Source organism: Embiotoca jacksoni, unplaced genomic scaffold, assembly GCF_022577435.1.
Source record: "Embiotoca jacksoni isolate LCO1_2020_lvr unplaced genomic scaffold, fEmbJac1.0.p SCAF_29, whole genome shotgun sequence".
NCBI lineage: Eukaryota > Metazoa > Chordata > Actinopteri > Embiotocidae > Embiotoca > Embiotoca jacksoni.
In genome coordinates this window covers 5,273,904-5,300,074 of record NW_027185380.1, presented here as the reverse complement: position 1 = coordinate 5,300,074, position 26,171 = coordinate 5,273,904, and the positions used below count along the sequence as shown (strand labels likewise).

The 26,171-nt window shown below is 43.9% G+C and overlaps 1 protein-coding gene across 1 annotated transcript; it reads right to left on the bottom strand.

The window, feature by feature from the left end:
* Positions 1-414: 414 nt before the first annotated feature.
* Positions 415-25,973, bottom strand: LOC138205531 (centromere-associated protein E-like). Its single transcript, XM_069161560.1, has 48 exons — positions 25,812-25,973; positions 25,539-25,636; positions 25,361-25,450; positions 25,146-25,264; positions 22,756-22,875; positions 22,427-22,508; positions 22,279-22,346; positions 22,119-22,193; positions 21,973-22,024; positions 21,750-21,837; positions 20,519-20,648; positions 19,927-20,046; positions 19,686-19,838; positions 19,457-19,601; positions 19,295-19,376; positions 18,338-18,701; positions 18,181-18,237; positions 17,337-17,504; positions 17,055-17,129; positions 16,796-16,864; positions 16,460-16,591; positions 15,784-15,961; positions 14,586-14,731; positions 14,243-14,506; positions 14,004-14,150; positions 13,447-13,593; positions 12,313-12,411; positions 12,055-12,228; positions 11,838-11,966; positions 11,096-11,329; positions 9,985-10,068; positions 9,768-9,881; positions 9,443-9,676; positions 7,826-8,047; positions 7,657-7,749; positions 7,388-7,462; positions 5,943-6,059; positions 5,654-5,848; positions 5,366-5,575; positions 4,587-4,799; positions 4,289-4,492; positions 3,963-4,139; positions 3,757-3,857; positions 3,499-3,596; positions 2,753-2,873; positions 1,622-1,962; positions 1,499-1,537; positions 415-613 (listed from the first exon to the last, which is right to left on the bottom strand). Exons 1-48 carry the CDS (start codon positions 25,865-25,867, stop codon positions 534-536), a joined length of 6,579 nt encoding a protein of 2,192 aa, XP_069017661.1. The 5' UTR covers positions 25,868-25,973; the 3' UTR covers positions 415-533.
* Between the last annotated feature and the right edge of the window lie 198 nt (positions 25,974-26,171).

Sequence of the window (26,171 nt, the reverse complement as noted above, 5' to 3'; positions counted from 1 at the left end):
TTTTGTGTGTTTTTTTCCCCCCTGTTTGTAGGTTAAAATAACCCGCTGTGTTTGTACTCATGCCTCAAAACATCAGCTGCAGTTACAGTGAGATATTTAAAGTCACTGACAGTTTAAATCAACGCTGTCTGTTCATAGAGTCACAGAAAACAGACGTCCGAGTCAGCGACCTGAAGAAAGGTGCTCTACCTGTGTTTGACACACATCCTTTACAAATACTCTTCTTCAACCCATGTAGAGTTTATACTCTGACAGAAACAACAGCATTCTTTATTAATAATTATGGGTTACATGAACATTTATTTGTGTGACATATTCTTAAACACCATATCCTGAAGTACTGATGTGGTACCTGAAGAGGAGCCATACATCTGGATTCAGTGGACTGAAAGATGAATGAAACCCACAACTCAATAATTGCAATAAACCTTTAATATCTAAAATCAGGAAGAACAAAAGAAGAAACATATCAGATAGAAAAAAAAAGAAGCTAGAAACAAAAAACAATTTAAATATTGCACATGTGGAACATATCACTGTGATTTACACATTTCCTCTTCCGTTGGAGACTGAGGCCACGGCCGCTCCTTCCTGTCGACCCCCGCTGCTCCATCTGCAACATACAAATGGAAACTCAAGTAACATGTTCATGTCGTAACATAGATTCAGCTTTAGAAACATGTCTACACACACACACACAGTTCGGTTCAACAGCTCCTCCAAGTTTCAGGAGAAAGTTCAAACCTTCATGGAGGCTGCTGGGTTCCTGCTTCAGATCTGTGTTGACTTATGATATGATAGAGGGGGAAGAAATGCTCATCTCCTAAATTTCATACTATCATGATACTCAAGTGTTGGTTGGAAATCTATTAGGATTTTTTTTAAATATTTTATGAGTATTACAATGGAAAAATACAAAAGTTCATTCCTCTGGAGACTCTGTATATTGAGTCATATTTCCAGAAATAATGCACACAAAATACCACTTAAAAGGTCAGGAGGTCACAGGGAGACACACAAGTCTTCTACCTGTTAGTTACATTTATTACTGTTATAATAAAGTTAGTCAAGTGTGGTTATAAAGAAAAGAGTTAAAGAGGAGGCACTAGTGCTTTTATTCTGAAGGACCATGCGTCTTCATGTTGATGCAGCTTCCTGTTAGTAAAAAGTTAAACCTTTAATAAATCAGTGTGACATTAAACACCAGGATATATTTATCACACCACTTTAGTGTAAATATTATTCAGGAATCAGTTTAAACATCATAAAGTCAAAATCCCCACACTTTAAATGACAGATTTTTATCTCCCAGCTGCAGGTGAGTTTCCATTTTACTGTTTCTGTTGTTTCAAACACAAACAGACCAAAAGACAAGAAGAAGAACCGCTCGGGTGGATTAAAGACAGGTAGATTCAACAGGTGAGGAAGAAGCACATCACCCCATGCTAGTGTTAGGAAACCCTCAGGGGTTGAGCCCACCCCCACCCCGCGCTGTTACCCTTCTCTGCTCCAGGTGAGTCAGGAACGTAGGAGACTTCTGGTAAAACAAACAGCTCATGTGTTTACGGTGTTCAGACGGTTCATGTAAGTACGGTGCAGGTGAGCTGCAGGTGCAGTTTACCTGGGATGGTTCCGAGGCTGGAGTTATCGAAGAACTGCTTGGGACAGGTTCTAGACAGCACCTCGGAGGCTCCGTCCCCATCAAAGAACCCGCTTTTGGGGGAGTTGAGCAGCGACAGCTTGGGGGAGTCTAGCAGCTTCCCGCAGGGCTCCAGCATCTTCTTGGGGGTGAGCAGACTCTTCTTGGGGGAGCTGAGCAGGTTGAAGGAGGTGGAGGCCATGGGGAGGCCCCTCTTGGTGGGGGTGCGAGGGGGCGACAGCTTCACCTCAGCTTTACTCATGTTCAGCTTGATGGCTCTGTTCTTCCACTTGCTGATCTCTGCACGCTGACTGGAAATCAGGCTGATGAGAGATGGGGTCAGAGGTCAGAGCAGGACAACAGGGAGCAGCATGTCAACTGTCCACGCTCTTTCAATTAGCATATGGCTACGCCCCCGTTTCTCCATATAAGGACACCTGTTTGTCTGGAACTGGCACCAGAAACGGCACCAAAAAATGAAAAATTACATAAAAGCGGAAATTAAAACAATAATGTCTGAGGTGGAAGAAGAAGGACATTTTTAAAAAGTGTTTCCTCAGAAGTAACTATGGTTAAAAAAAAAAAAAAAATTAATGTTAAAGTTGGCGAAAAAACCCGCATCATAGACCAGAAGAATAAGAAGGAAAAAAATTATTGGACATCCACAGAAAAGTGGAACATGTCTGAGAAATGTGTTAATTTATTTCATAATTAATGTGGTATCTGCAATTATCTGTGAATATTTTAATTATGACAATTATTAATGAGGATTGAAGGGCGTAAACTTAATGGCGAGCCTATTTAATACATTTGGTCAATGCATTCATAAATTTACAGTGTTCAATATTGTCGTTAATTAAATCCCTTTTTAATTAATAGTTTTAATATGCTAAACGTTGTGTTTACATTCTCTGAGACAGCAGCCAGTCATCATCTGTTCGTACAGATGGTCTGATGTTGTTCTAAATCTGTTCACAGAGTACGAACTAATCCAGGAGAGAAAATATTGATGAATCCCAGATTTGTGCTTTAATTGTTGGTACGCACAGTTAGTGAATGAGACCCAGTGTGTGTGTGTGTGTGTTTCAATGGAGGTCAGACTGTGGATGTTACCTCTCCAGCTCAGTGATCTTCAGTTGAAGCTGGGTGACCTCCATCTCCAGCATCACGCTGCTCTTCATCACCAGACCTCTGGGGTGGGTCAGTCTGGTGTGGAGATCCTTCCCCTGCAGGACTGAAGGAGACACAACCTTATCAGTGCTGCTGTCCTCCGGGACATCTTCCTCTCCCAGTGGGGGACAAACACAAGTTAAAGCAGCAGGAAGTGATGAAGACCAACATCTGGATCTGACTGACTCAGTTTAAATGACGTTTACATACATTCGGCTGAACAAAGATATCTGATGAACTAAGATATCCATGGACTTGTGTGTTTTTAACATTTTAGCAGTGTGTCATGTGTTCAAACCAAACCGGTCCGGCTAGCCACCGCTAGGATTGTAAGTGCGTGACTATCCGTGGTGTTACGGTACGGGTGCTCGGAGCGACCAAAAAAGACCTGACTTCACCAAATGGGTCATTTAATAGAATTATTATATCTATATATATGTAAATAAATAAATACTATAATATTTCATATATGAAATTCTATTCTAATTAAATATTTTCCCATTGAGAAGGTGGAGTGATGTTTTCCAGTGATGAGCAGGGTGTGATGCCATGATGATTTGTTCCTAATGTTCGGTTGACCAATCAGATCTCTGGGGCGGAGCTACCGTTGTATAAATGGAGACAGGTGTTTTCAGTTTCTATGAGTTACCACCTGACACAGATGCTTTCAAGAGATAAAGAAGACTTACACGACTCGTCTCCTTGCTGCTGAGATTTCCTCAGAGTCTCCTTCAGCTTCCTTAGAGAGGCCTCCTTCGCACTCAGCAGGGTGGTCATTGTTTGGACCCTGGAGGGACACAACTCTGGTCAGCGGATCAAATGCTCCCCCCATGGTTTTTATTTGTAGGAATACCAGGTTATAAAACCCAACTGAAGCGGCCTCGTCACCATCAGCTGCCTCCAACATGATCACACACGTTTGAAGAATGAATGTAAAGATGTCTTACTCCTGCTGGTGTTGGTCCAAAGCCGAGCTGAGCTTCACCTCCAGTTTGAAAAGTTTGCTCTGAAGCTTTTCCAGCTCGGCTGCACTCGGTGGCTCTTTTCTCTGAAGCATGGAGAGACATTTGATCATTAAAGCTGCTGGGTGGATGGAAACCTCTTAAAACAACCTCAGAGACATGAGACGGTGTGCGAGGAGACCCGCACTCACCTCCAACTCCCTCAGCCTGCTCCTCAGGGTCTGGATGGTGTTCTCCTGGTCCTCCAGCAGAGCACGGCTGTCCTGCAGCTCAGTCTGCAGCAGCTGGGTGGCCTGTTTGTGGCTGGATATCCTGCTGCTGGCTTTGACCTGCGCCTCCTCCAGCTGCTCCTTCTGAACGTGCAGAGCCTGAAAACCACAGAAATATATCAGTCAGCATGTGATGCCAGGAGCAGCTGCTGTATCCTCCAGTCTGAACACCTCCTGACCTCCCTAACGCCTGTGTCGTGCATGTGTTGGAGAGCTTTTTGTGCGAGAGAGATGAACGTGAAACGTACCCTGGCTGTGTGTTGGGAGTGCTGCAGCTGCAGAGCAAGCTGCTGGTTGTCCTTCAGCAGGGAGAGCTCGGTCTGTAGAGGAGCTCCCTCCAGCGCCTGCAACAGAGTCCAACTCTTGGTCTTCGCCTCCCTCAGCTGAGAATCCACCTGATCCTGCAGCTGCTTCAGCTCCTCAAACAAGCCGTCTTCTTCCTCCACGATGGCCTGCAGGAGGACGGTGGAGAGAAAAGCCTCAGTTTCTCCTTCAGATGGGGCTTTGCAGACGCACACGAAACAGAGAAGGGAGTTTAAAAGCTACCTGCAGAGGCCTCATCTTGCCTCGTGCCGTGGTCAACCTGCGGTTCATTTCCTGTCTCAGGAGGCTGTCCAGCTGGCTGCAGCCGATTGGCTGGTTGCCGATGAGCGTCTGCATCTGCTCCTTCAGCTTCTCTCTGTCTTTGACCTCCGCCCTCAGCTCGAGGATGAAGGAACCCTGATGGGTCCGCAGCCTCTTGGAGATGATGTCCATTTTCTACAAATGAATCAGTCAGCTGGTTATTATTCAGTCATAGTTGTGGAGCTGCTCTTCGTGAAGGTCCATGAGGACAGGATGTCTGTCTGTAGGACAGGTGGTGTTATTTTAACCCTGACTGAGGTGCGTGTGTGAGTAATGCTGACATTAGTCCAGCCTGGCTGTTGGGTCAGGATCAGCGGTTAACGTTAGCGGGTCTCATTGTTTTTCTTGGAAACATACTTTTTTTTTTTTTAAATGGAAGAAGTTAAAAATCTTTCTGACAATATGAGACGTGCTCAAACACACACAGATCTGAGGCCTCATTCATCAAACAGTGTGTAGGATCCATATTTAAAGCTTACGTGTGCACAAAAACTGAAAATGGCGAGAGAAAAAAAAAAAGCTTGTACGCTTCCTTCAGGGCCTGTTTTCTACATTACGCCTGAGGGCGTATGTAAGACCTAATATTATCAATAATAAAAAAACACTTTTAGGAGAGCTTGTAAAAAGCTCATTAAACGGGCCGTTGTGATGCTGGTAGGTTCTTTTCCCGTCTTTGTGTTTACAGTGGGACACCTGCGTACCTGTAGGTAGAGCAGCCTCCGGTCCAGCAGCTCCGTCAGCCGCTGCTCCCACACCGAGTGGAGGTCGTGGTCGGTGACGGAGTGGCTGGCGGCCGGCGCTCGGCTCAGCAGTAAGTCCTGCAGCCTCCTCTCCTCGAACACATCCAGGTCCTTCTGCACCAGCTGCTCAAACAGGCTGCTGATGCCCTGAGCTCGCACGTGCAGCTGCTCCTGTGGAGGCAGCAGGGTTACTGTCAATCAGAGGCAAAGTATTAACCAAAGTTCAAATGAAAGAAACTGATATGTTACCTCGATCTGTGTGAAACTCTGAAGGGCGGCCTGCTCCAGCTGACAGACAGCGTCATAGGCAGCCTTGGTGGGTTTAGTCAGGGAGGAGAGCTGAGTGTCCTTCAGGCGACAGTCCTGTGTGAGCACCTCGTCCAGCGTTGTGAAGTTGTACTTGGCGCACGTGTCGATGAGGTGCTGGAACACCCCCAGCAACTCCTGCCATCACATTCACCGGCTTTAGACTCAGAATGAGATCTACTGCTTCTCTTTCAGTCACTGATGAATATAAACAACTCCTCGGTGATGTTACCTGAAGCTGCCGAGCGGACTCCTGCAGCCGCGACGACGTCGTCTCACCGACGTTCTGCTCGGAGCTGCTCAGCTGCTCTCGGAGGGCTGAGATGGTTGTGTTCGCGTCACGGAGAGACTGAAAGGAAAAACAAAAGTACAACCAGATGATTCAGTCCTGTAGGCCTCTGACTCCACATCTAAACCAATGTCTGTCTGTCTGGTTGCAGAAGCTCCACCTGTGTTTTATCCTCAATAATATTTCGACAGTTTATCTTCCTGCCATCCATTTGTGACAGGATGGTAATTAAATTAAAGTTCTTTAATCTAACAAATGTTTGTGAATGTATTTTGAGCCTCGAGAACATGTTAAAGCAGCTCATCCCGTGTCTCAACATCGTGTCCGTGGTAACCATCAACCATCAGTGACGTCACCTGTTGGTTTGTGAACGTTATGAAGCCTCCAGTTCAGATTCTGTCCGTCACCATTTTGCTAGTCCGGAGCGGTTTGGAGCAGGAAGTGACCATATTTGGACGAGCTGGGGGAGGAGCCAGTGGTGGATCTGAATGATCTAATTGAAAAGCTGACAATACGACATCCCGCCCACCGATAGCTGTAACCTGACTGCACCACAGGCCTGTCAATCAAACACACACCCCCAAAAACAGGTCTTTTTGAATCTTCTTTTCTAATGAATGAGGGATTATTTTCAGATGGACCTCCAGAAAACTAATAAGAAGGAGTGACTTTAGCTAACAACACCGAGATAACTGATGGACACCTTTTATTCACTTTGGATTTGATGAGCGAAGTTGAATGGGAGTCTATGGAGCCGGAGGCTTTTTGGAACCGACCTCTAGTGGCACTCGGTGGTATTGCAGCTTAAGGCACTTCTGTATCGGAACCATTTTTCCAGACCTGAAGCTGCGAACACTTTTATATACAGTCTGTGGTTGTGACGCTCCTTCCACCTTAAAGCAGCTGCGATCACATTTCTGACCAGACTGAGAGCAGATCAGCGGACCAACTCACTCCTGGTACTGAACCTGGAACGACTCTCTTCAACACCATGAAGACAAAACATATTAAAAAGGACTTGTAAAAGACTGACTGTAATTTTCCTCTTTTTGTCTTTCGTTCTGCTCTGTTTTGGTTTCTATTTGGGTTTTTTGTTGTTTTACATTTGCATTGTTGTGATTAATTCTTCTGTAACTGCAAATATTTAAGGTGGAGAGAAATTTTGTTTTCCGTTTTCCTGACTTTTATTTAGTTGAATTGTTGAAAACCTTTGGAAAAATGTGAATTTGACTGCGTAAGTTGCCAAAACTGAAAGAAAAACTGAGGGACTTAAAATCTGAACTGCTCCACACAGTGGATTTAAAGTTTACTCAGGTCCTGATGATTAAATAGTTTCTAAAGGAGCAGGAACAAACAGAGAACTCGTAAAAGGAGGACTGTGGACAAACCCTCTGAGCTGCCTCTGCTTCGGCTGCAGCCTGAGCTCGTCCCTCTCCGTGACTCTTCAGCTGCTCCTGCAGCAGCTGAACGCAAACACATAGACAACCGGTCAGTGTTGGCAGTCAGCAGATAACAGGGAAGTTAATGGGGACATTTTGAAGAGCTGGACTGAGAAAAGTCTACAGGCTGCCAGATGGAGCTTTATATTTAAAAACAGAAGTCCAAAGCAGCAGCTAAGATGAACTATTTAAATGTGCAGTAAATGAGCAGGATGTACTTCCTGCAGCTCGGCCTCTCGTTCTCCCCCCTCGGACCGCTGCTGCAGGTTCAGCTCTTCCTGACAGCTCAACTTGTCCTGGACGGCTGAGATCTGTAGTTGGAGGAGAGCAGAAGTTATCACGGCAGTATTCTTTCAGTTACTCTACTCATCACTCCACATTATTTACCGCCTCCATCCTGTCCTCCAGCTCCGCTCTGAGCTGCTGCTTCTCCTGTCTCAGTCCCTCCACCGTCTCCTGCAGCTTATCTCTCTCCTCACTGAGAGACAGCAGTCTGCTCTGCAGCGTCTCCGTCTCCTCTGAGGACATCTGACGGCTGGACTCCTGATCAGACAGCAGATTGTGTCTCTCTGCTTCAACAGCCTCCAGTTTCTCAGCCAGATCCCTCACCTGCAGAGAAAGGAGTGATTTAAAAGAGCTTCCTGCTCTGGAAAAACAGTCTGTCACAAAAGGAGATTCAGTGTTTCCCACATGTTCACTTCATGTCCTCCAAATTCCTGGAAACAAAGTATTTTTCATGGTACATCATTTGAAGTAGAAAAGCATTTGGAAAGTGCAGACCTCCAACAACATATCAAATGGTGAAACTGAGAAATTTGATTGTTTAATGAAAAATATCTGCTCATTTTGAAATTAGATGGCAGCAACACGTCTCTATAAAGTTGGGACAGAATCATGTTTACCACTGTGTTCATCACCTCTTCTTTTAACAACACTTTGTAAACGTTTGGGAACTGAGGAGACCAGTTTCTGGAGTTTTGAAAGTGAAATGTGGTTCCATTCTTGCCTGATAAAGGATTTGAGCTGCTCAACAGTTCAGGGTCTCCTTTGTTGTATTTTTCATGTCCTGATGCTCCAGATGTTTTCAATGATTGACAGGTCTGGACTGCAGGAGGCCAGTTTATCAGCGGACTCTTCTACTACGGAGCCATGATTGGACGTTGTTCTGCTGAAATAAACAAGACCTTCCCTAAAAGAGACGTTGTCTGGATGGCAGCATATGTTGCACCAAAACCTGAATATATCATTCAGCATTAATGCTTCCTTCCAGATGTTCAAGCTACCCATGCCATGTGCACCAATGCATCCCTGTACCATCACAGATGCTGGCTTTAGAACTGAGCGCTGATAACAAGCTGAATGGTCCCTCTCCTCTTTAACCTGGAGGATGTAGCGTCCATGATTTCCAAAAAGAATCTCAGATTGTAATCTATCAGACCGCAGGACAGTTTTCCACTTCACCTCAGTCCATCTTCAATGATCTCGGGTCCAGAGAAGGCAGCGGTGTTTCTGGATCATGTTTTTATCTGGTTTCTTCTTTGACTCTCTGAAATGATCTTTTTATATCCAATAATGTTATAATATCCAATCTGTTGCGAGGTAACCTAATTAATTGTCAGATGTTCCACTGGGTGATTTTTTTTTTTTTCAGCTTTACACAACTTTTCCAGTCTTTTGTTGACCCTGTCCCAACTTTTTAGCGACGTATTGCTGCCATCAAATTCAAAATGAGCAGATATTTTTTTATAAAACAACAAAATTTCTCCATTTCAACATTTGATATGTTGTCTTTGGTATATTTTCAAATAAATATAAGTTTATGTGATTTGCAAATCATTGCATTCTGTTTTTATTTACATTTTAAACAGCGTCCCAACTTTTTGGGAAACGGGGTTGTACAAAGACATTAAAAAATTGCCTGGACAGATTTGTCCCCAGAAAAGATTACAAATGAGCATCTTTGCAGTGGATGTTATTTTACAGAATGGAAGCTGTGGAACAAACCTGAGTCTGTAATGTCTCCATCCTGTCCTCCAGCTCCGCTCTGAGCTGCTGCTTCTCCTGTCTCAGTCCCTCCACCGTCTCCTGCAGCTGATCTCTCTCCTCACTGAGAGACATCAGTCTGCTCTGCAGCGTCTCCGTCTCCTCTGAGGACGTCTGACGGCTGGACTCCTGATCAGACAGCAGGTCGTCTCTCTCGGCTCTAGCTCTCTCCAGCTCCTCGGTCAGAGCCTGAATCTGTTTAACAGGAAAGATCCCCAGATGGCAGTCAGAACACTGAAAATGAAGCACCGGGTTTTAAAAAGCGTCTCGGAAACATTTCAGTCACCTGAAGCTGTGAGTCAGAAATCTGCTCGTAAAGTTTCTCTAGCTGCGACGTCTTTTCCTTCTGCTCGTGCAGCTCCTCTTGAAGAGACTGTAGAAGGCTTTGAGTCTCAGTGGCCTAAAAATAATGGTAATAAAAAGGTTCACCTTCAGTATTCAAGATAAAATAAGATCCAGAAAAGTGAAACAAGACCTTTGACATCAGGTCCGTCCCCCCTCACCTTCTCCTCACTGCGCTGCAGCTCCTCCTCCAGCTGCTGCTTCTGCTCCCTGACGGCCTGTGCATGTCCCTGCAGCTGCTCTATCTGAAGAAGAAAACACACATTCAATCATTCAGGGAGGTTTTTCTTTTTAAAACAAGCAGTTCTGAAGGTCACGGCTGCTCCATATTTTTCTCAACATCAACAAATCAGTGTTATCAGTCTCTAAATACATTGTCTGTCTCCGGCTCCGAGCTCTGTGGTTCCAAATAAAAATTAAAAAAGAAAAAGGTCCTTCAAGGGGCAGATTCACTCCACTATACTTCGCTGACCCTTCATGTGACTGTAGATACCAGCTGCTCTACTTCACCAGCAGTGACTGGGAAGGGAGGGTTTGCTGTTGCTACGTTTTCTCTTTGCCATGTTTAAGTTGCAATAAAAAAAGATTTTGACAAAGAAAAAAGAAGAAATCAATGAAGTATCCCGACTATTTTCCAGCCGTCGAAACAAAAGCAGACGAGTGAAAAGTGTTAAAGCTGAACAACGCTGTGTTCACTGCTCCGAAACACTTCTGCATCCTGAGCAGATATTCTTCACTCATCACAATAAAGACCATGTGATTCATATTCAACCAGCTGTGCTGCAGGACGTTTGTAAATCTGACAGCTTCAGGAGGTCAGAGGAAGGACTCCTGTTCTCAGTGTGTTGTAACATTCAGGCTCATAGTTTCACCACGATATTCCATCTTACTTCAAATACAAAAAGTAACTGCCTTCTAGTTGAATTTATGCTGCATGATAAATGGTTACTTTACACATATCGTTATTTAGCTTCTTGAAACACCGCATGAAGATTCTTATTGTTTTCTGACATATGAACCAAACAATCCCACTCTGATAATCTCATATTTATGCCTTATTGATCCACAAGCCCCGCCCACATCACCACAGTAGGAGCACAAAGAAGCTGCAACTGTGCTGTTTTTACTGTCTTTGTATCCCCACATTACATAATTTAATACAGCTGACATGCACGCATCATCAAGATCTTTACGTCTGCTCTGAATCTGACAGCATTTTAATTCCAGCTTTACTGTAGAAGTATTTTATAGAAGTATAACATTTTCACAAACCTGAGTCTGTAATGTCTCCATCCTGTCCTCCAGCTCCGCTCTGAGCTGCTGCTTCTCCTGTCTCAGTCCCTCCACTGTCTCCTGCAGCTTATCTCTCTCCTCACTGAGAGACATCAGTCTGCTCTGCAGCATCTCCGTCTCCTCTGAGGACGCCTGCGTGTCCACCGTCCTCTCAGACAGCAGGTCGTCTCTCTCGGCTCTCGCTCTCTCCAGCTCCTCGGTCAGAGTCCGAATCTGAGAGTAAATATCAGGTTTTATTTACACAACCCCAATACATACGAGGGTAAATCAATAAGATCACAGACTGCTGCTCATTTGTGCACGTCATGGTGTTGTGCGCCATGCACATAGCAGCAGGAGGATAAAACCCTGATGAGTAACTGGTACCAATTTCATTACTCGATCGTCATCAGTTCCCGAGTTCCATGTGTTTTTGTGAGCAGTGGATCGTCTCGCTCAGCAGAGCTCTGAGTCCTACAACACCAGATGTTTCCTAACACAGCTGCTCACATTTTGTTCTGCAGATTTCAAACAGGAGAGTTTCCTGTCCAAGACTTCCAGTCCTCCAACTGTCACTCACTAATATTGATTTTGGAAACAATGAACAGGACTTAAACTCGTAAGTGATGTCGGGTGTTAACTCCTTTCACTCCATAATTCTAGAGAAACCCACCGAATGTCGAAAGCTGGCAGAGAAGGACACACAAAGAGAGACACTTCTCCCAACTCAGACAACTCTTACCTGTGCACTGGCATCACCGGGCAGTCCGTCCAGTTTGGACGTTTGTGCCGTCTCCAGATCTTTGATCTGCTTCTTGTGCTCGCGGTTCTGATCCAGCGCCGTCCTCAGCTCCGCCTGGTTCTCAATTATCTGTTTGAGAAGAAAGTGAGGCGCTGTCAGGCGACGACCGGACGTGCAGCAGACGTCCGTCACGGATGACCGATCTGGGCTCACTCACTATCTCCACGTTCTCCTGCAGGTCCAGTTGGAGTTGGTCTCTCTCTGCGGTGAGAGCCGCCACGGTGGAGAGCAGCTCCTCTGTGGAGCTCTGAGCACCGCGCCGCAGAACCTCCTCATCCTGCAGAACCTCCTCATCCTGACCACACTGCAGCTGCAGGGACTCCCTCTGCATCTGTTCACACATCCAACAGTCAGGGTACTGGTGATGAAGGAGTCATTTAGAAGCAACAACGAGCACGGTTATCATGGCCCTCACATGTCCTGGTGGATCGCTCTCCTTCACCAGGTCACAGTTCTGCTGCTTCTGTTCTTGCAGCTCTTGTTGAAGAGAGTGAAGAACTTGTGTCTCTGCCAACTGAAACACAAGGGAGCAGTTCGTATCCATAGAAACAATGTAACAGAGACACTACGCAGCTGGTTGGAGTTCAAACACACAGAGAGAGAGGAGGGAAAATGTTTGGTTTTGCTGCAGATTTTGTCAAAAATTATGATGTAATTTGTGGAGTTTTAGGTTTTTTTGTGGTAAAATTGCAGGAATTAGAAAAAAATTGCAAGTCCAGAAAGAAAAATTTGATTTGTTTAAGCCTTACCTGATAAAAGGAATAAATCTGTAATCTCTTCCTGTGATAATAATCATGCAGCACATCACAGAAATATTTCAGTTCATCTTTTTATATTTATTGAACTTAGAGAACTGTGAGGCTCCAAGTTCCTAAAAGGTCCTAAAAGCTGCGTATGTTTCCAGAACAGACCGTCTGTGACTGGAATATAGAAACAAGGACTACATCAGCTGTCAAAATAAGAGCTGTAGATACGGTTTAATTCATGTTCATTCAACACATAGACCTGCTGGATAGAACAAACAAAGGAGACGTCTCTGACAACTGGACGTGTGGATAAAACTCATTTAACACCCAGTAATATTTAATCACATCCTTTGATAATAAGCATTAAGTTAGATTAATTTAACTTCCCGGTTTTTCTCTAGTTTTATTTGGTGATAAAAACAGGAGCAGAGCCTTTCTGATTGTAGATGAGGAGTTATTAAAAAGAGGGTTTTTTTTTTTTATAAAGAGTTTTGTTTAAAAATATTTACTTTATGTTAATACTTTCAGCACAGATTCTGATGACGATAGTTTTTTGTGGAAAAATCAAATTAAAAAAAAATTGCAAGCTCCCACAAATATTACAGGGTTTGCTTGAATTCACGTTCATTATTGTGATGGCCAGATCGTGATTTCCTGGAGGGACCCACACATGGGACAAGCGCTGACGAATATTGAGAAAACAACTCAAAATAAACTCCCGTGTATCAAGTTGTGTTGCGAGAAGATGAAACCATCATCACGGAGAGTTTCATTGTGGTTTTAACAGCAGAGCCGTGTCTCACCATGTTCACATGTTCCTGCAGGTTCCTCCTGAGCTGGTCTCTGTCTGCAGTCGGAGCCGTCACTGAGGACAGCAGCTCCTCCGTCGGCTCTGCAGGGATCTGATGTCCAGCTCTCTCAGCCTGCAGCTCCTCAGTCAGCTGCTTCAGCTGCAATAAAAACACCGTCAGGTCAGAGTGGTTTTAGCAGAAATAACTATTAGTTTTAAAGGAAACTTTTTTTTCCAGTATCAGAGTAAACATGACAACCAGACTCTGACTTCAGGAATGTTTGAGGTTGCTAAAAGCTGTCATTATCAAATTTAGCAAGAAATGATGATTCATTCTTTTATTGATCGATCTGGCAATGATTTCCTCCAACAACAACAAAAATCATCATATTGCCTCTAAAGTGTCAGAACCCCGTCAGTAGGAGTTTCCTGAACAAACGCAGGAGCATCGAATGGACTGTTTTAATTTACCAAAAGTTGAAATATAAATAAAACAATGTAAAAACTGCCCATTTTCTCTTTGTCAGCGGACTAACGGTCTGATCTGATGTAACGGCAGTATGGTCCTACCTGTTCCTGAAGCTCTCTGCTGATCTCCTCCTCTGTACGTCTGGAGGCTTCACTGTCAGACAGCTTCTCCTCCACATCCTTCATCAGCTGCTGCAGCTCGCTCACTCGTCCCTCCAGTGACGCTCTGTGCTCGTCGCTCTCCTCCAGCTGAAGTGAAAACGTCATGCAGTCAGTAATGCCTGAGTTGACAGCAGTACTGAACAGTAACGCTTCCATCTGGAGACACATTTGACGTTTACCTCCGGGCCTCTCTCCTCTCCAGGAGCCGTGAGCCGACTCCTCTCGGCATCTAGTCGCTGCAGGTCTGAGCGCAGTGACTCCAGCTGCTGCGTGACATCAGCACAGTGCTGACTCAGCTCCGTCTCCCTCAGAGCGGCAGCGCTCAGCTCCTGCTGAGACGTCTGCAGGGAGTCTCTGAGCTGCTGAGCCTCATCCTCATGGACGCACAGCAGATTGTCCCTCTGAGTCTGGACGGCACCCAGCTCCTCATTCAGCTCACACACCTGAGACAGCACAGAGTGACATCACATGACCGGTGAAATATTTAGTGCTTCCTGCTCAGAGGGAGTCTGGAGGACTTACCTGCTTGGTCAAGCTGTCCACCGTATTTGGGAGCGTCTGAAATGAAGCCAGCTGAGCTCTCAGGACTTTCGCTGCTTCACGAGACGCCGTCAGCTCTTTATTCAGGACGGCGACCTTCCTCTCCAGCTCCACGCTGTCCATCACATCTGGAGACACACGACATCTTACAACTCCCATCTGGTGTTAAAGGCTCAATGTATGCTCTTAAAACACGACTTACATTCAGAGTTTCCATTGTAAATTAGCAGTTATAATTATGATATGAACATGCAGAGTCGGGGATCAACTGACCACCCAGTAGGGCTGCAGCAGGATCACATGAAGGTCTGAAAAATGATGGTTATCACTACATGTATCAGTGCTTATTATCGGTATTGAAAAGAAAAAAAAATAACCAGCAGAGATTCTCCTCTCATCTCAGACAGCAGGAGCATCACACACACATTAAAATCAACTTTAGATATTATAAATATGAATACGAGGTGGTCCTTGATGACGGATATCCAGTCTGCACTGGTTAAAGTCTGAGTCTGTTTATAACTTTAATCTCTAACTGAAAAAAACGAGTGTTCAAACATTGATCGTGAATGCACACAAATGCATCGTCTGTCCGTTCAGTAACCGCTGACTGAAACATAAATATATAACATATATATCTTGCATATAAACTTCCTGAAACACTGAAAACCTGCAGCACCCATTTCATTCACTCATTTATCTGCTTTCTAGTATTGTTTGGTTCCCCACAGCAGATGAGTAACATACAGACACACGTCTATCAGCTCCGAGCCGTGTGTGTGTGTTTAAGGTTCGGACAGGATCAGTCTGGCTGAGCTTCAGCAGACCTCCAGGAAACTGTCAAAGTCAGAATCAAAAGGTCAGAGGTCGCACACGCGGTCTGAGAGCTGAAGGTCGCCCTGACGACGCTGAGCTGAAGGGAAAAACGCTTTGCTTCATTTCAGCGCTCCCGTCTGTCCATCATGCTTCTGTCCACTCTGCGTCTCATGAGAGACGACTAACAAATGTGATGACTGGATCGTTTAATGTCACATATTAAAAGGTTGATCAACCTTAAAAGGTTTTTGATTTCCATGAGTGGCTGTGTGGGTTCAACACTTGGAAATTAAGCATTTTCCACACCTTAAAGACTGTGCATGAACCCGGTATGTATTCTATAAACACCCGAGTCTGAACTTACCTTTGGGGACTTTGCCGTCCAGCAGAGAGGTGAGCTTGGTGTTCTCGTCAAAAGCAACATTCAGCTCTTTCTGGAGGTCGCTCTGCATCTGTCTGTAGCGTGACTTCTCCGCGTCCAGCGTAAATCGCAGGCTGGTCACCTCCGTCTCCATCTGCTGGTGGTCTGCGGTCAGGCTCCCCTGGAGGACAGCGTCACAATGGGTAACATAAGATACAGTTACGGATGCAACAAAGATATTAAAACACATCCGGACAATCAGCACAGAGACGGTTACCAACAGGAGACCTCCCAGTGAACCAGCCTCGCTGTCAGGTGACCCTGAACCATCACTCAGTCATGCTGCTATAAGTGTAGCCAGCTGGGGGAGCTCCCATCATACTGAGCTCCTCTCTTTGAGCAAAATATTATTCAATACTTGCTGAGGACTAACTATTATTCCTCTTCACTTGTATATTGAATGGCACTTGGTAAACAGCTTTCCGGTGTACCACCAGATGGTGGCGATGTTGTTTGTCCGTGCTTTTAATACTTGTATGTAGCTAACAACTGCTGCTTCATACATATTGGATCTGTCCATTTTTTTTTTTTTTTTTTTTTTTTTGTAACTTGGTGCAGTTGTAAAGTATTTGGGGCGGAGCTGTGATGTCCACGTAGAGGCAGATTCATGGAGACTTACATTGACCTCCTCCAGAGCCATGTTCTGGCTGCGGAGGACCGCCCACTCCTTCTTGGTGTCTCTACTGAGACCCTCTGCATCATCCAGAGAGCGCCTGAGCGTCGCCACCTCCTGCACCAGGTCCTTCCCGCTCTGCAGGGAGGGAACAGGACACGGTTACTGAATGAGCTGTGGTCAGTGACCAGTCTGTGTCAATCGCTCCAGAAACTGCAGCCTCGCTGCTGTCAATCATCTGGTACTTCAGGTTATTACTACACACAACCTAACTGTACTAACATCTGTCTGGACGTCTGCTTCATGCTCCACCTTTATGATCAAAACAAGAGACAAACATACCATACTCTGAAGCTCCTCTGCAAACTCAGTTTTCGTCTTCAGCTGTTCGGACACACTTTCTAGTTTGTTCTTTAAAAAAAAAAAAAAAAAAGGGAACACAATACAAAAGTTAATCAAAACTACGACATTTATGAGGGCTTAGTTTAAACACAAACATGTGAGAGTCATACACCGAGTAGTAATAGTTTGGTAACTAAAGTTAAACTCCTCTCCAGATTAATAATCTCAGGTGTGACTCCTCCTCAGTGCATCATCTCACCTTCAGCTCCAGACACTGGAGTTCAGAGGATTCAACAGCCGCCTTCAGGGAACTAACTTCATGTTGCATCTCGTTCTGAAAAGATTACACGAACAAAATTAACACTACGTACATAAATAAATAAATAAGAGAATTTGTTTTAAAACACTGGAGAAGACAATATTTATTAATGGAAAACTATTCCCACTGAAAGAAAAAAAAAAAATGAACTAAGAAAAGACAGACAACCCCACTGCATGTAACAGTAGAGCAGTGAGAGTGGGTGGAAATCAGGAGGTTCACCTCGTGCTCCTTCCTGAACTCCTCCTCCAGAGTCTCGAACTCCTCCATCTCCCTCTTCTCCTCCAGGTCCTGAGACAGAGCAGCTTTCTCTTTTTCGAGACTGTTCATCTGTTCGATGAACATCCCCAGCTCCTGCTTCAGGTAGTCGCGCTCTGCCACCACCGAGTCCTACACACTCTCAGAGAGAGAGAGAGAGAGAGACAGAGATCGATCTATCAGGTGAAACAGTCCCATTGGAAATGAATGGTGAAAATGTTCTTTTCTCATCTCCAGCAGACTGAATGAATGGTTTTCCTTCCGATGCTGCAGAACAACCAGAAACTGCCTCGACTGTTTTAGATTTTATTAATCCCAAAGTGGGGAAATTCGGTCACCACATTGGCAAAGAAAACCAAAAAGTGCGCACAATATGAAAAAGTTACAAATACGTATAAGACATAAGTAGTAAGATAGATAAAAAAAATAATTATTTTAGAATACACACACACACACACACACAGAGACTATATACACCAAAAAAACTAATAAAAATAAATAAATAAATACAGTTTGGGATAAATAGAAAAAAGTGTCGGGTGCTATGAAATGAAAAGTGCAATGATATTATAACGTATTAATAATCTGAACATTAGCGTCTATGCTGTGTGTTGTGCAACACGTATATGAAATGGTTGGTTTTGCCTTTTTGTCCTTTAATCCCAGATTAAATAAAACAGACTTTTACAGATGTAGTTTTTAAACTGCCCCACATTTAATGAACTGATCTGACGGCATTCAGATGAACAATGTTCTGCGGTGGATTCACACCTTGACTGGTAAACAGGAGGATTATACTCAGCCTCACCTTCTCTGAAGTCAAAGATTCACACAGCTGGATGGTCTCTGCAAAATCTTGTTTCATCTGGAAGACACGTTATTGTGATCAGTCTTGAAAGCAGCTGACGCAGCACAGAAGAATAAACAAAGAGCAGGTTGAGAGTGTGGTATGAAACCCAGCGTACCTGCTGATCGCTCTCAGTCTGGGTGGTGCGGTGGTCCTCCAGCTGTCTCTCCAGGTCTGTCAGTCTGAACTCCAACATCTCTACCTTCTCCACGGCCTCCAGCCTCTGCTGGGTTTCAGTCTGCAGCTGAAGCTGCAGCTCTGCAGCCCTCTGTTCTGTAGTCTGCATCATCTCCTCGGCCTCCTGTTTCTGCTGCTCCTCCGTCTCCAGCTGCAGATGCAGCTCGGCCACCTGGCCGTCTAACGCCTCTATCTTGGTCATGGCCTCCTCCTTCTGTTGACTCTCCATCTCCAGCTGCACCTCCAGGTTGGACACCTTCCCTGAAATCTCTTGCAGCTGGTTGGGAGACACAAAGTCTTTGGGGCTGGAAAAAATAAATAAAATAGAGGAAACGTACAGGTGACGTACCGTTCACGTACAGCAGCTTCAGGGTTCAAGATGGACTATACAGTATAAATATACAGTAGAGATTATACACACCATCACACATGGCAATGACATGAATTAATGCCGCATTTAGCAGTTCAGGAAGAGGGGGGGCTTCACGAGGAGGTGAGGGGGCACAGTTTAGGAGCAGGTTTGCAACCAATGTGTCCAAAATCTTACTTCACTTCAATTCTTCCTCTTTTAGTCCCTCTGGTAGCATTTATTTTATACATCCACCCCTTGTTATTAAATTCATAACATATTTGGGTCTAATTTTTTTCATTACTTTGCAGATATAAAATAAACATAACCAAAACCTTGAAGAAAAATACAAATATTTTATAATTAGAGATGTTCCTCTCACTTTCAGCATGTGCAGACTGCAGGAAGAAGTTGGATCCTACTCAGTGAAAGAAGGAGAGCTGGTGCAGGTGTTTAAATGACATGAACACACTCTGAATAGTAAGATAACTGTCACACATTCTCTCCTGTTTATTAATTCAGTGCCAGCGACCAGAACTCTTCACTGACCGGTCTCCAGAGCTCTGACTCGTCTCCATGTCCACAGACGGCTCATCGGGGATTCCCCAGTGAGAGTCAAAGTCCTCGTCCTCTGTTCAACCACAACACGCATTAATGACCACATCTCACACAGTGCTGCTGTGCAGTTTACACGTGTGTGAACGTGTTCACCTTCTCCCAGCTCCGTCAGACAGTCTGCCTTCCTCTTCCGACTGAAAGGTTCTGCAAAGCTGACGTCCGATGACCCGTCGTCACAGGCAGAGGGATGGGCCAGTCGCAGCATCTTCCCTCCCCATGTGACCCGCCGTTTAGGCATCTGATAACACAACCGGGCTTTCATTATTACTGAGAAAACACAGAGCTGTACTGTACCTCCAGCTTCCCTCCCAGTCACGGTTACCTTCTGGACCAGGACCAGGTTGGAGCTGGTGACCAGCAGCTTGGTCAGGTTCCTGATCCGGTCCTGCTGCTCTCTCTGGAGCTGGTCCTTCTCCTGGAGGAGCAGGGACAGAAAGTCCTTCTCCGTGGCCGTGGCATGAGTGACTCCAGACACCTGAAGGACACGGCAGACGGGTCAGAGTGTAGGAAGGTGTCCCGTGGTGAACCTCTCAGAGATGGGTCCAGTGGGGGGGTGTGGGTACCTCTTGAAGTCGGCGCTTCAGGTCCACGATCTCATTGCGATATCTTTTGAGCAGAGCGCCGTCATCTGACACCTCCGTCACATGGGGGTCATTCTTCATTTTCTTTGCAGTGCTGGCAAACTGAGAAAACAAATATGTTGTAAATCATCATCATCTTGGTCAAAATACAAGAAAAAAAAACACTGAATTTAAAAAGATCAGAAAAATATTATTAAAATCATGTGTTGATTTTACTTGACAAGAAATGTTAAAATAAGGTGGTTCTAGTCTGGAAATAAGTCAACTTTGATAAGTGTTCCAAGGTTGGAAAGAAGTAGAAAATGAAGGTTTTTAGGTTATAGTTGAGGTCAGACTTACAGGATAGTAAAAAATTAATCACGCTGAATATCAGTAAATAATAATAATAATAATGAAATTAAAATGTTCTGCCTGAGAAAGAAGTAGAACATTTCTACTAAAACTAAAAGCAGCTTGGTTTTAAATGTAAATATAAGATGATTGTACTGCGTTAGATATCAGGGTAGTTATGATTGTTATAATAATAACAATAATAATAATAATAATAATAATAATAAGAGTATACGGCACCGACCTGCAGAGTGCTGAGGGTCTCTTCCAGCGTGATGGGCGTGATGGTGCAGATGATCACCGTCTTAGCGTTCCCACCCAGAGAGTTCTGCAGGATGCGGGTCAGCTTGCTGTCTCTGTAGTTGGTGTAACCTCTGTTGACAAAGAAACGTCAGCGAATGGAAGCGTGAGGCGTTTAGAAATCAACACGCACTGAATCCATCTAATCTTCTTTGAATAATTTTAATGTATGACAAATCTCTAACAGTAAGTTGATAGCTGGAGTTCAGAATAAAGCCGTCTGAGATTCAAGGCAGGTCAAATCTCTGGTCGTCCCAATCAGCATGTCACTGATTTGTGACACATGCTGACCTTAAAAACCTAAAAGAGGCAATATAAAATAAGTGACATGGTAGAGAAGACAATATAAAAATAGTATAAAATAAATACTATACTCCAGCTATATATAAAATATATAATAGATTACGAAAATGCCAAGTTAAAAAGGTATGTATTAAGACTTCTTTTAAAGGTGTTCAAAGGTGGTGAAGCCCTCAGCTCAGGCCGGCTGTTCCAGAGGACTGTACACACTAAATGCTGCCTCCCCATATGTCTCCGTCCTCACCCTGGGAATCTCTAAAAGGCCGGTGTCAGAGGATCCGAGTGATCGAGAGGCATAAAATAAAAGCATGTCTGACAGGTGATCTGGTGCAAGACCAGAGATTTAAACACGAATAAAAGCATCTTAAAAATCGATCCTAAAACTAACAGGCAGCCAGTGGAGAGACTTAAGGACCGGCGAGATGTGAGCTCTCTACCAGGTCTTAGTTAGTACTCGAGCTGCTGCCTTTCTGTAGCTTGTTTATTTGCTTTCTCAGGTCGGCCAGAAAAGAGAGTGTCACAGTAATCCAGCCTGCTGGAGATAAAAGCATGTACGAGTGTCTGGCTGTGAGAGGAACGGCTGGACTTTAACAATATTTCTGAGGTGATAAAAAGCCTTTTTTGTGATGTTGCACAAATGACAAAGTCTGAGTGACTTTTTTTTTTTAACGTGCAAATAGTCACCTCCTCCATCTCACCCTCAGAGGTCTGAACAGTTTGAGAATAGTCTTAAAGTGTCTTTTTTAGATGCTGCACTTCTGCAGGTTCAGGCTCGAGAACTCGTTAAATTAATGGGATAAGAAAAGTATAATTCAAAGAAATGTTAAGTCATGTCAACACAGTGAATCACCACTGGATGTCCTTTATTTACTCACTTCTGGCTCTCATCAGTCAGTTTCTTCATCACCTGGCCGAGTATTAACAGGCTGCGGTTGATATGACAACCTTCTTTGAATCGTGCGCCTGCGACATTAAGAAGAAAGAAAAAAGATGGATTATTGTAAACCCAGTGGACCAACATGTTATCAGGTCTATAATGAATGTCATGAGGTTTCAATCAATAAGCTCCAGCAGTGTTTGGATTGAACTCCACCGTACCTTCAGCTCCGGTTTGACTCGCTCTCTCAGATCCAGCAAGATCAACCAAATTCTACGAGACGTTAAAAATGACCAAATAATGATTACAACAAAGTTAAAACGAAGACAAACCATACATTTAAAAAAAAAAAAGGAGCTTTTCTCACCAGATGAGACACAATAACAGCTCCATCAGCATTTTCACCCGATGCCGGGTCGCTCCTCTCTCGGCTCTCCAGGATCTAAAGAGAACTTAAACCATTAAAAAACATCCACATTTCACCCGACTCCCAGGTGTTAGTGAGCGCACACTGCGGCGCTGCTTACCATGCGGAAGATGGTGTGTGAGCGGCTGCTGCGCTGGTTCATCTTCGTCTTGCTGTAATGCCGGTTCTCTGTGGAGGCACACGGTGTTCGTTACATGGAGTCTGCAGCGCATACAGTGTCAGAATCAGATCTCAACCTCAGATCTTACTCTCTCCTTTACGAATCCAGGCCAGGGCTTGTGCAGAGGAAGTAATCAGCTCTTCGGTCAGCTCAGCCACGTAGATGTTTTTCTGCAGAGTAATTATCAGCATATAATCACAATCATCATGTCAGACTTTGAAATATGTTACGACGGAGCAAAGACTTCTTTTCATTTTCAGGGTGTTAACTTTAATCAGGTTGCCAATAAAAACAAACATTACTAATACTTTCATGTCAGTGTTTGAGTTTTAGTTAGCTGCACGTGTTGCACACTGAACCTGAAAAGGGATTCGACAGGATCTTGATTTGAGAAAACACCGTGAAGGACCCGCTTACGTTGATGGTCTCGCGGACCTCCAGAGGTTTTCTCTTCCAGCTGTCAACCAGCAGGTCGGTCACAGTCTCATTGTAGATTTCCATGTAAGACACCCTGAGAAGGAACTCCTTCTTTGGAAACTTGGGGTCGAAGAGAAGCAGTGCTTTAGAAATAAACAGTGAGGGACAACTGATAAAAGTCTGACAACATCTGGAGATAAACATATGTTAATTGTTGTTCATGTTAATTGAAAACTATTACTAGAACATGTCTAAAGATAGAGGCTCCTACGGTGGAGGAGTGATGTCACACAAAACATGTGTAATGGAAAAGCTGACTTTCTCTGATAGACTGGAAGCGGGACAAATTCAATGGATTTGGGGAAACAGATGTATTGAATACAGTGGTGTGAGAAAGTGTTTGCCCCCTACCTGATTTCTTATTTTTTTGCATGATTGTCACACTTAAATGTTTCAGATCATCAAACAAATGTAAATATTAGTCAAAGATAACAAGTAAACACAAAATGCAGTTTTTATTATTAAGGGAGAAAAAAAAATCCAAACCCACATGGCCCTGTGTGAAAAAGTGTTTGCTCCCTAAACCTAATAACTGGTTGGGCCACCCTTATAGCAAACACTTGATTGCAGCTGTTGCTGCGAACTTCCAATGAGTCTTTTACAGCGCTGTGGAGGAATTTTGGCCCACTCATCTTTGCAGAGTTGTTGTAATTCAGCCACATTGGAGGGTTTTCCAGCACCAACCGCCTTTTTAAGGTCATGCCGCAGCATCTCAATAGGATTCAGGTCAGGACTTTGACTAGGCCACTCCAAAGTCTTCATTTTGGGTTTTTTCAGCCATTCAGAGGTGGACTTGCTGGTGTGTTTTGGATCATTGTCCTGCTGCAGAACCCAAGTTGGCTTCAGCTTGAGGTCACGAACAGATGGCCGGACATTCTCCTTCAGGATGTTTTGGTAGACAGTAGAATTCATGGTTCCATTTATCACAGCAAGTCTTCCAGGTCCTGAAGCAGCAAAACAGCCCCAGACCATCACACTACCATCACCATATTTTACTGTTGGTATGATGTTCTTTTTCTGAAATGCGGTGTTACTTTTACGCCAGATGTAATGGGACACACACCTTCCAAAAAGTTCAACTTTTGTCTCATCAGTCCACAGAGTATTTTCCCAAAAATCTTGGGGATCATCAAGATGTGTTCTGGCAAAAATGAGACGAGCCTTAATGTTCTTTTCGCTCAGCAGTGGTTTTCGTCTTGGAACTCTGCCATGCGGGCCATTTTTGCCCAGTCGCTTTCTTATGATGGAGTCATGAACACTGACCTTAACTGAGGGAAGTGAGGCCTGCAGTTCTTTGGATGTTGTCATGGGGTCTTTTGTGACCTCTCGGATGAGTCGTCGCTGCGCTCTTGGGGTAATTTTGGTCGGCCGGCCACTCCTGGGAAGGTTCACCACTGTTCCGTGTTTCCTCCATTTGTGGATAATGGCTCTCACTGTGGTTCTCTGGAGTCCCAAAGCTTTAGAAATGGCTTTATAACCTTTTCCAGACTGATAGATCTCAATTACTTTCTTTCTCATTTGTTCCTGAATTTCTTTGGCTCTCGGCATGATGTCTAGCTTTTGAGGATCTTTTGGTCTACTTCACTTTGTCAGGCAGGTCCTCTTTAAGTGATTTCTTGATTGAGAACAGGTGTGGCAGTAATCAGGCCTGGGTGTGGCTAGAGAAATTGAACTCAGGTGTGATAAACCACAGTTAAGTTATATTTTAACAGGAGGGGGCAAACACTTTTTCACACAGGGCCATGTGGGCTTGGATTTTTTTTCTCCCTTAATAATAAAAACCTTCATTTAAAAACTGCATTTTATGTTTACTTGTGTTATCTTTGACTAATATTTAAATTTGTTTGATGATCTGAAACATTTAAGTGTGACAGACATGCAAAAAAACATGGAAATCAGGAAGGGGGAAAACACTTTTTCACACCACTGTATATGTTTTCAACAAGACCGGACTTTGTAAGATAGAGGATGGAGAACCCGTTTGGTTCATCACTGCAGGTGTTAACAGGTTTTAATAATCACTTTCTGTTCGTGTTCCATCCTCTGTTTTATTTCACACTTTTACCTGAAGCAAGATAATTGATTGTTTAAAAAGTGCTTAGAAGGAGAATAATGTATAAGTGTTTACCCAAATTTAAATTGTTAACCGAGTTGTCTAACTGTTTGTAAATAATAATTTACAAAAAAATTGTACGAGATGGAAATTGTTTGCTGAATGTTTAAAAAAAAAAATCAATCACAATAAAGGGAGAATTACAAAAACTAAAAAAGGACTAAACATTGAAACATGCTAGAATGTACTGTGTTTAAAGACGTGATGCCGTTCTTACATTTTTAATGCTCTGGAAGACGTCTTCCACAGCCAGAGGAATGACTCCGGGGATGCGTCCACCCCCCATCATGGTGAAGGTCTTTCCAGAGGACGTCTGCCCGTAAGCGAATATGGTTCCTGTGACCCAAACACACAACCGAAACAAAATAAAAACCCGTGCAGCTGCAGTGATAAAACAATAAAACAACACAGCATGCTTTTTATATTACGTACCATTGTATCCCTCAACAGTGGAGACGACCAGAGGCTTCGCAATGTCCTGATACAGCTGACTGGTCGTTTCATCAGCGGTGAACACTCGATCTGTGAACCACAGAGCAGGAAAACTGAATGCACATCACATTTCTATTAGATTTAATATTGAAAAACACAAGAACGCTGCAGAGCATACCAAAACTGAAACTCTTTGAGGAGTTTCCAGCATCAATCTGATGAATTGCTTTCTCATCAGCTTTCCAAAACAGCTGGGCAGGCTCTGCAATTTCTTCCCTGTGAAGAGAGACGCGCTCAAGATGAGTGGAAACATCAAGACATCATTAAAAGTTATTAACTTTTCAAATAACAAAAGACAACTAACATGATTTTAGTTACGTTAATTATTCGGTAGCATTAGGTGTCGTAGCTCCTCATTTGAAACTTAACGGCTGCAGGATTAAAAACTCACCTCTTAAGAAGCGGACGGACCCGAATACATACTTTGACAGCCGATTCGTCTGTCATTCTTCCCCCAGTAAGTCCCCGTGAATATGAATGAAACAAAAACAAAGCCCTAAATACTACCGATAAACTAAAAGCTACCGTGTGCAGCAGCTCGTTTCGCCTTTCTCTCGTTTTACTGGCGGCTCGCGACTGACTGCAGATGCTGTGTTTGAAATTCTAGTATTTATCTGATTGGTCAACGTCATCGAGTGGACGGATCTATATGTGGTGGTGGTGGAGGGGGTGAATAGGTTTAGTTTAGGTTGCGATTGCACGTTTGAAAATAAATATTAATTAAAATGTTTGATATCACAAATATCAATGT